This window comes from Ruditapes philippinarum, unplaced genomic scaffold (assembly GCF_026571515.1).
Source record: "Ruditapes philippinarum isolate M1 unplaced genomic scaffold, ASM2657151v2 ctg535_1_1_1_1, whole genome shotgun sequence".
NCBI lineage: Eukaryota > Metazoa > Mollusca > Bivalvia > Venerida > Veneridae > Ruditapes > Ruditapes philippinarum.
The window spans coordinates 101,894-112,916 of record NW_026852088.1 but is presented as its reverse complement, the minus strand read 5'-3'; the positions used below and the strand labels follow the sequence as shown (position 1 = coordinate 112,916).

General features: G+C 32.5%; 1 protein-coding gene across 1 annotated transcript; it reads left to right on the top strand.

Moving 5' to 3' along the window:
• Nucleotides 1–3,462: 3,462 nt before the first annotated feature.
• On the top strand, nt 3,463–6,683 carry LOC132748908 (prefoldin subunit 2-like). Its single transcript, XM_060738580.1, has 3 exons — nt 3,463–3,622; nt 5,534–5,657; nt 5,977–6,683. The coding sequence occupies exons 1-3, from the start codon at nt 3,504–3,506 to the stop codon at nt 6,148–6,150; spliced, it is 417 nt and encodes a 138-aa protein (XP_060594563.1). The 5' UTR covers nt 3,463–3,503; the 3' UTR covers nt 6,151–6,683.
• The last annotated feature ends 4,340 nt before the right edge of the window (nt 6,684–11,023 follow it).

Sequence of the window (11,023 nt, the reverse complement as noted above, 5' to 3'; positions counted from 1 at the left end):
GGGAGACCTTACCACAAGTCATATAGGCGTTCACATAAAAAAATGTTGTCTGTTTTTGTTGTTGTTTTACTTGACATTGTTAGAAAACGAGGTTGAATGTAAAGCAAGCCCTTGAATCCGTAGAAAAGTCCATAAACTCAATGTAATATCTATCAGATTAACGGGACAGACACATTATTTTCACACATTATGGATATTTTAGCAACTATATTTTTAATCAACCCCGTGGTCGTGCGATTTGTCGCTATGCTTAGTTATTTATGTTTCATACATTATGTTACGTACATTGGCCGACAATTTCTTATTTTATAAAAAAAGCTAAATAAAAGGTAGACGATATTCATAAAAGATGTACGGTATTTGTACGATACATGAATTACGAGTAGTATGGACCAGTATGGACCGGTAATTCACGCATATATGGAACTACCGATTTCCCTCATTGATGCCTCAACAGGGGGCGGAGCGTTATCGATAATTGACAGGTTACGCGATAGCAGATAAAAATAGTACAGGTACCGTTTTAAAACGTTTGAAAACACATTTTTTGGACTAACTGCTTCCAAAATTAAATCACGAATGTGTTCAGAAAAGGTTGATAAATATACTAAGCAAAAAATCTCATTTTAGGTATTTTCAGTGATAATTGACTCCGTTGCATAAATATAGTTGTTCTTAATATAAAACTAAATATAATTTGATTAGTATACTCATTAAATTTGTTAGGGCTTTTCATATATTAAAAGAATTGATTGAAATTGAATTTACTAGTTGTTGTTGTTTAGTCCATGAGACTTATTTATAAGTCTACTGAGCCCTGAGAATTTACTCCAGTTATAATTTGTGATCGTTTGGTCTCCGTGTAAAGCATTGATTCTCATTAGAACCTGATCACTATTACAAGTATATATCTTGCCTTGATAGTATACTGTGCTCCTCTTAGTTCACGGTACTTAACGCTTTGAAACCAGATAAAAAACAAGAAATGAATTTTATGGTACAAAAATTGTCATAAGCTATAACATATAGGTGTTTTCTGCTGTATGACACAAGGAAACAACAATATATTCAGTCTAATTTAATTAAATGAACAAAACGTAGACCATAGGTCGGCCATTTTGAAAATAGTATGTCATCATTTAAATCGCGGTAATGGTGTTACATTTCAGTTTTTTCATGTTTCAGTAAAATTTCTACATGTTATTTTGCTTGATTCTTAATATTGAAATTATTCTTACTTTGTAACTCAAAATTTATTTTTTCAACAAACAGGAACATTTAGAAAATGATGATTGTTTCAGACATACGCACAAATTTAATGGACTTTTATTGCTTTTTGCAGAAATTCGTAAAATGTTGTTCTTGTTCACGTAAAAAAATCTAGAGATTTAAAATATTTTGCAAAAAACTTTGTTGTATAGCTCTATGAATAAAATATGTCGATTCTGACAAATTTTAACACTGGTCACATGAAAATATGCCATTACCGTGAAGTAAGTGATGACACGGAATTAGTGATGTTGAGTATATATTATTTTCAGTGTACTTCATTAATATAAAATTTACATATTTGTTGTTTTCAGGATGCTGCATAAAATGGTCTAAGCCAGAGCCTAGAATAAATATTTCTTGAAAAATGCTGCAAGTAACTGAGGAGCAATTTTTCATACCAATCATAGGTGCGACTTTTAAATCCCCCCTTTTTGTAAATATTTTGTTGTTTTATGTACATAATTTGCTGTCAATATGAACATTCAGCTTTATCTCAATTTCTATGCTGTTTTATGATGTAAATCTTAGAGATAAGCTTGAGTTCACACTAAAGGTTACACAAAGTGCACCAGACCTATTATATGTATTAAGCAGTTACCATTTATTTCAATGAATAGCAATTTGACTTTTACAAAAAGATAGATAAATATAGATATCTGTATAATAGTTTTTCATAATAAATTTGAAGTTGTGAATATTGGATTTTGTAAAATATGGCGTAAAATATTAGAACAATAATTTTTCAAAGTCATTACTTTTACTGATTTTGTACTTTAAAACTTAAATGTTAGAATAAGTAAATATAAATAATTATAACTTTAACTGATATTAAATATGATTCTATGATTTTATTATAATCTGGTAATAAAATATGAAACATTGAAATGCTAATTAAACAAAATTCAGTCATTTTTTTGGGGGTGGGGTGGGGAAATTATACCAATTAGTTACTTTTTATCTTAACGTATGGTTGTTTTAGTTAATATGTTTATAATTAGCCTAAATTTTGTCAATTTTATCTCATTTATAATCTCTCTTACCTTCTCAAACTGAGAATTACCTAAGATTAATATAAATGATATATATTATTCTGAAAATAGATATTTATGTATAATGGTGGTATGTTTGAAATGTGGATTAAGTATTGATATGTGTGGATTAAGTATTGATATGTACCTGTGGGGTACTAGTATACTTTAACTGACATGGATTTGTTGGCAGAAAACGCCAAAGATCTTCAATCCATGTTAGATGCTTTACCCATAATTAATTACAGTGCCCCGATTTGGGGTGATAAATCTTACTCTTACATTAATGCAGTTCATCATAGGGCCATGCGTTACTACTTGGGTGTTGGAAGATACACTCCGAATGTGGCTGTAAGTGGAGAGATGGGTTGGAAACCACCAATTGTTAGACAGTGGGTGTCTGTATTTAGACAGTATTTTAGAGTTATTAATATGGATGATAATAGAATTAATAAGTCTGTATATATGTGGTCTAAAGCAAGTTATGCAATATGGTTATTTTTATAAGTTTATTATTAAATGCAAAAATATTTCAGTTTTCTTTTTTCTTTTTGTACTACTTGTAATTTATTTGCAACAACATCCAGAGAATACAGAATTTACATTGCCTACTTATATTTATCATCTGCCTTTTGTTATTTACCCTGAGGGACTCTCTTATCAGCAGGGTACTATATTAAATCCCCAATACGTACACAGCATGACTTTTGACACTTTAAATTTTTTGTAACTGTTTTCTGCTCATGTATGATATTTTATTTTTTTTTAAAAAGGATCTGCATTAAAGTGAAAAGGAAGTTGCAAAAGTTTTATAATCATGTTTTTTTAATATTTTATCTTCTTAATGTGTTAAAACTGACAAGGCAAATTTGTCAAATCTATAATAGAAAAAAATTAACATTTCCCAGTTCAGAAACTAAAAGATGCTGCAAATTTTAATGCAGAATTGCAAGAAATATGGATAAATATTGATACGAGGTCTTTGTAGAATAGTTAACACTGATATTGATTTAAAACCAGTTTTTTATGATGAGATTAGAAAATTCCACTTCAAAGACAATAATGACAATAATATCTAACATGCGTTTATGCCATTATGATCATTTTTTACATTTAATTTCACAAAAATAAACAGAGACCGGTGAACGGAAACCGTCTATTTTCGCCGGAGACCGTATTATCCTTATTTACAAGATTTACAAAATGGCGTCAAAGAAACCGTCTCAAGAGCAAATTATTGCTGGTTTTCAAGAATTAAGACAACAGCAACGACAATGTGTTGGCAAAATATCAGATATTGAAATGGATATGAAAGAACACGAGTATGGTTCTTTTTCACTTCTCTTAATATATAGTATAACCAGACTTTCGACATAATTTTCAAAGTTCAAACACGTCAAATTGACTGGCAAGTCAACACGTGTTGACAGTCACCAAAAGGTTTTCCAGTCTCTTCAGGCTTTTTGAAATTTAGAAATTATGAATTAATGAAAGTCGAACCAGAGATTAGGCGCGTGGGATTGGTAAAGTGTTAACTCGCCTTAAACCAACGGTACTGTAACAAAAATTTAGGAAAATGCGAGTTTTTTTTATATAGATCTATTTTACTCGCCTTTCATAAAATGCATTCACCCTGCATATTGACAGACAAAATTTGTAAAAACCAAAAATAAAACTCAATTTTACTAGTATAATTGGCTTTATTCAATTACATATTGTTCAATAATGTTTATAATACTTTTAAGCTCACCTGTCACAAAGTGACACCGGTGAGCTTTTGTGATCGCTTTTCGTCCGGCGTCCTAAGCCATTTCATCCAAACTTCACAGGAATGTTCCTTTGGTAGTCAACTTGTCAACTTTAAAAATTGTTCAAAGAATTCCATGCAGAACTCTGTTTGCCATGGCAAACGAAAGGAAAAACTTAAAAAATCTTCTTTTATAAAACCTAAAGAGCTAGAGCTTAGATATTAAGCATGAAACATCTTCTAGTGGGTGTCTACCAAGTTTGTTCAAATTATGGCCCTGGGTTAAAATTGGCCCCGCCCCAGGGGATCATTGTTTTTCCCTTTATGTATAATGTAAAATCTTTAAAAAAATCTTCTTTTAAAAAACCTTAAGAGCTAGAGGTAAGCTATTTAGCATGAAACATTTCTTATGGGTGTCTACCAAGTTTGTTCAAATAAGGGCTTTGGGGTTAAAATGGGGGGGGGGGTCATTTTTTTTCCCTATATGTGTATTGTAAAAACTAAAAAAAATCTTCTTTTAAAAATCCCAAAAAGAGCTAGAGCTTAGATATTTATCATGAAACATCTTGTAATGGGAGGCTACCAAGTTTGTTCTAATAAAAGCCCCTGGGTTTATATTGGCCCTGCTCCATGGGCCTATATACAGGTGAGAGATTTCAGGTCCACCATGGCACTCTTGTATTCTTTTATAACATTATCTTCAACATAGCGTTTTTTTACTGAATAACTTGATTTATATTAAATATTTAGAGAAACATCATTTGGATCTGGAGAATCTTTCTCACCCTGACGGGCGGGTTTGATAAATTTTTAACTCGCCCTACCCAAACTTTCAAGCTTGCTATTATGGCATAACTTCACAATAATTCATGGAGCCAATTTTGTGAAGGGACGTCATGTCTGGGGCCTAGAGGTCTTTATTATTTTTGGTTTTAAACAGTAATAAGACACTTCACCCTATACTTCCTTAGTCCTTAATATATGACATGGCTTTGAGATATTTTTACTTCTTGACAAAGCAACCATCATAAAGTATCACAAGCCTGTAACGCATACATGCCATAAGTTCTAGGTAACTGAATGGACATTTTTTTTGGGAGTCCTTGAGAAAAAGCAAGCAAAATGTTTCTAAGATTTACAAAGTGGCATACAATCTAGTTTACTGGTATTAACAACTGCAAATATTGACAGCATAAACAAGATAAATGTTGATAAATCGGATAATACTAAGCAGTTCATCAAATTTTTTTTTAAAGTAAGGTGACGATTCTTATCCTTAAATTGTAATAAACACTAATATACAATTTAATCATTAAATTATATAAAAGGCATTAACAATTTATGTCTTGTTTGGGTGGACATTTATACTACCCATAGTGTTACAGTGTTTGTGAATGGTTTCAGACAGTCATGTTTTTTCTCTTACATAAGTCTTGTATATCACTTGCAATTTTTCAATTGTTTACCTATTTACTCTGAATTTCAGGCTGGTCATAGAAACATTAAAAGAAGTTGATGAGCAGAGAAAATGTTTTAGATTAGTGGGAGGAGTTTTGGTGGAAAGAACAGTAAAAGATGTCTTACCAGCTTTAGTAAATAACAAAGAACAAGTAGGCTTATTCCTTAACTTCTTAAATAGTGTTTCTCAAATGCTGTTCTTCACAAAACTGGTTTCTAACCTTAATAGATGAATCTCTTGCAGGTTTTGCAAAAAGAAATTACAGAGTTAATTGGTGTTAAAATAGATATAGAGTTTAAGTAATTATCCACTTAATGGATCATGCCTAACCTAAATTAGATACAAGCTTCTGTAGATTGTTATTAACAAGTAACATATTTAAATAATACTTTGTCAAGATTTTTTTCTCATGAAATAATTAAAATCAAATTTTATGTTGTAAATCTTACCTGAATTGATTTTTTTTTCAGATGGGAAAACTAGTGGAAACATTGTCTAGGCAGTTAGAAGCAAAGGGTCAAGAAATTAATCTTTATAGGGAAACGCATAATCTCAAAATCAAAGGAGAGGAAAACAAAGATGTAGAAAAACAAGAAAAAGATACAGCTAAAGCTGGAGGTGTTCTTGTTGCTAAAGACAGTTGATAAACTTCCTGTTGCTAAGGATTTTTTCATTATTTTATAAGTAAAGTTCACATGTTGTGTGGAAAATAATCTTGCATAAACTCTAGGGTATAATACCTTTCTATTATTTTTTTATCTGAACAATGTGGTTAAGTGAAATTGTGATAAAACACTAAAAACAGATGATTCAGTTTAACTCGTCATAGAAAAACATGCTCAAAGTGAGCCATTGTGGAAATTCACTTCTGTCCTCCTAGCATCTTGACACACAAACAAAAATGACATAAGAAGTCATGTTTATTGCATAAACTGTTAAGTCCATATTGGTAAAAAGTTAGTCTATAAATCAACACTTCCTAAGTCATTGAATCAATATAAGCAAAAAACTACTAAGGACGGTTCCTCGGTGATCAAAAAGTGTTTAAACATACAACAAAACATTTCATACAGTACTCTAATTCCCATGGTAACCAAAAGAAATTTTTGTGAATGTTTGAATTTTTGTGAATGTTTGAATTTTGACAGATGATCATTAAATGAAACTGCATCAACAATGTTGAAATATTTTTTATTTATTATATACATTGCCCAAGTGGGCATGGTCTCTGTACATAGAAATATCTACTTGTAACAAGAAAAGTATTCATACAATGACATTAAACCACCCGAAACAGACATATAGAGTTAGTGCAATAGATTTTGTGTGTGAGCGTTCATGTGTGTTTTATTTGTATAGCTTACCAGTGCACATAGTGACCCATGAGTCACTTGCTTTTATATAGGAATACTCTAAAATCTTTCGTCTTTAGTTTTAAAATCTAATGTGTAAACTTTACCTTTACAAAGTTCAAGGTCAAAATCTGCCAGGCCCCATAGGTCAATTTGTATTATATTGATTTATATAGGAAATTACTGAAAATGGAATGGTCCTTACTTTAGATACTTAAGACTAACTTGGTACTTAGGTAGTAAGTAGTATTTACTATTGTCCGTAAGACCTTTACCACTATGGTGCATGTACCTTTTGTGATTGGTCAGTCACTAAGATGAAAATAGATTTTTTCTCCCATTTTACTCATTTATCGCATGGCTGTGAGCTTTTCCTTTGTTCTTTCTAACCCATTATACTCAGTACACTTCAATGAGCATTTCAAAACTGTATTGATATATAACAGTACAGTTTTTTCATTGATTCATATAGGAAAAAAACTCGACTGTTATATATCGGTCGAGTTTTTTTCGCACCTTGTATATATCAATACAGTTTTTTCATAGAGGCTCCAATGGGGCAGTGGTAACGACCATTCCCAGTAGCAAAAAAAACAACATAAAATCATAAAAAAATGAAATCAATAAAATAAAATAAAATAAATATATAAATACAATGAAAAATATAAACAAAGATAATTAATGAAATAAAAAAGCCCTTTAATCTTAAACCAATCTTGGTAACAGTTTAAAATCCGCCTCTTATATTGGATGTCTTTTGTATATTTTTTTGCGGCAGCGAAAACAACTTGAAAAACTGCCTTATGATAAATAACTGTAATGTAACTAATGATTAATGTATTTATTTGTTTCTATACAAAAAAGAAAACATTATGCCTTGCGATAAAACATTTATAGTATATGAAACTCGTTAGTTACGGGGGTATAACACTGGCTGGGGCGACATCTCGGGATGTTTCTGCAAAAAAATTCTCTCGGCCTCGCCATTATTTAGCAGAAAAGCACATTCAATTAGCACATTTTAATAACTTTAAAATTGCTTTGTTAAAGCATTCATAACAATCAAGTTGTGCAGTGATCTTGGTTTGATTAAATTATCACTCTTTTATCAATAGAAATTTTAACAATGGATAATATGTATCAATTAGAAGTATCAACTTATACAATCAATGAAACAATTATGGCTAATAAAAATGTTTTTCATACTTATCAATTTAAAACAATTAAAGAAATTGCCTAATCAAATATGTGTTATGCAGTTGATAATTTAAACTTCTGAACTAAATAAAGGTTAACTATTGATACATAATTATAAATAAAAAAACAAAAGTTCATTATTCATCAATTTTTAGGGAGTATAATAATACATTATTCATCAATTTTTATGGAGCATAATAATACATAAGAAACCTATGAAACAAGGGGATTTTGTCCGGGTAGTGAAGGGGATTTTGTCCAGCCTTGCAAAAACACGAAGGGGATTATGTCCACCCATGAAGGGGATTTTGTCCGGGTATGCGAAGGGGATTTTGTCCAAAGGGGATTATGTCTGACATTCTAACTATCCCAATTTTTGCATATTGATTTGCACAACTTTTTATTGTCAGCTTCAATGACAATAAAGACGTATGCAAGGGTTACATAAAGACATAAAACAAAATGAAAACTAGACCTAGATAATAGAATTCATATAGTAGAAAGTGATAACAGAAACATCGGAAGCGAAAAAATGGGAGTCACCCACCTTCGAGTTATCTGCCCTATACATGTACAGTAGAATCCTTACTTAAGACCATTCCAGAATTAAGACCACCTCACTATTAAGATCATTTTTTAAAAGAATGGAATTTTCTGTTCTTTATATTAATGGTTACATGATCCAGAATTAAGACCACCTGCTTATCCGCTTTTAAGACCACCACATTCAGTCCCAATTCATTGTTTTATTCTTTATTTGACCCCACTATTGAGACCACTGATATTGAAGTCAACACCTACCTAATTCTTAAATTTGTTGTTATGTCTGCTTGAATGCTCCTAAGCATGACACTTGATTTCACAAGGTGTGAAAAACTGTTGTTATTGGGTTATTGTATGAAATAAGGTGAGAAAGTAAATTTAAGAATGGTTTAATGTTGCTTTCAGCACATTTATTTTGTGAAGAATTATTTTCTTATTTGATAGGTGAACTATGTACATCATATAATAATTAATATTGAAATCAGGCCAAAGAGAATTTAATGTGAAATTTCTTCAGATATATATTTATTACTCATCAGATTAAACATTATAACATACTTTTATAATATTAATATACATACATGTATTCTTCGTTCATACAACATGACTAAAATAGACCATGGTCATAAAGTATGTAAGCAATAAGAATATTCACAATAAAGACCACCCTCAATTAAGACAACTTTGGACCAGTCCCAATGGTGGTCTTAATTGAGGATTTTCACTTACGCAACGTAACAAATTATGATCTGCATTTGGCAAAACCAATACAATAAGCGTCCAGGTTTCACTCAAAATCGATATTTGAAAATATTGATTTGAGTACACACAGACAAGATATGTTACGCTTTATCTACTCACGAGTCACTATAGGTAAACACAGTATGAATAGTTGTTTTGCATACAATATTGTACTGCAAAATGAACTGTCAACATCGTCAGCGTAGGTGCCATACATCATCGAGTGTTTCGCCCCGTTTTACCTAGGACACTCTAATATGGTGGGACCACAGTGGGGATCAAACCACTGTGTGTTGACAGCACCAGCTCTTTTCATCTCTCCTAAGCCACAACCAACAATATGCCTTTTCAGCTGCACTACTGACTGAGCGGATGACTTGCTTTCTCTGATAGCCAGTTATTCCTATCTCGGTCAGCATCTTCCACAATGACTTAGCTGGGAAGCCCCTGCTTTCCATCCTTTCTTCCTACAGTCTTCAGTTAACTGGGTGTACTTGGCTGATTTACGTTCGTAGGCCTCGTCACACCTCTCTTCCCAAGGTACCGTCAGTTCAATGAGCACAATCTTCTTGTCCTGCGGGGCCCACAATACTATGTCTGGTCGCAGAGTTGTCTGGACCACCTCTGGGAAAACAAGTCGCTTTTCCAGGTCTACTCTCATCTCCCAGTTCAGGACCCCACTCTTTTGTGCTCCAGTAGATCCAGCTTGGCCCTCGCGAACAAATGAAATTCCCTTCTCTTTCTGAGGGAGTTTTCTATGCTTCTTCCTTTCCCTCTCAAGGGTGTCTGCTAACTGCCTCAAGACTCTATCGTGCCTCCACCTGTAACGGCCTTGTCACAGCGCTGTTGAGCAAGAACTAAGAACATGCTCCAGTGTTCCTCTCTTGCCACATAGAGTACACGATGGATCATCGGTTAGTTTCCAGCGATGGAGATTAACTGGTGTCGGTAGAACATCATACACGCTGCGGAGAAGGAAGCTTATACGAACTGGCTCCATCTGCCAGATATCTGACCAGTTGAGTTTTCTGTCTGGTAGATTCCACTTGGTAGATGCTCCTTGACTCCCCATCTGTACCAGTTGTGCCATTCTTTGCTCCTACATACATAGTATCATTAAAAAAACTGGCATTTTTATTTTAAAGAAAGGACAATATAAACTTGACCAGTAGTAGGGAAAACAGCTTCTCAAAAATAGTGCATTCTCTTAAATCAATAGGAATTTGATGTTTCATCAAATTTCTGTAATAAAAGTATTTACCAAAAGTTGAGCATGGTATATCATAGTATTTCATTATATCTAATCTGATGAAGTGTAGAATCTTTTCATTTATAGTGAGTGGCACATCGATAGGATGTTTTAAGGGGAAAAATCAGTATTTTCACGGAAAGTGAAACCGTGTGTTTGGCTGATCAGATATTCACGCGGTTTCACTTTACGAAAAAATACCGAGCTTTTTCAGCAAACATTCCTTATAAGTGTATCCTCACTAGAATGAGCGTTCTCTACAGTTATGTGTTGCAGTAAGATCGTAATATGCACCCCGAGGATATACATGGGCGGTAACTAGACTTGCCACAAATTCAATGGTTTTCTTCAATAAATTATTTTTTCATTGAAATTAATTCCGAGTAGCGTATGAATTTACAACTTATTTCAAATTGACATAATCCTTGGCACGCA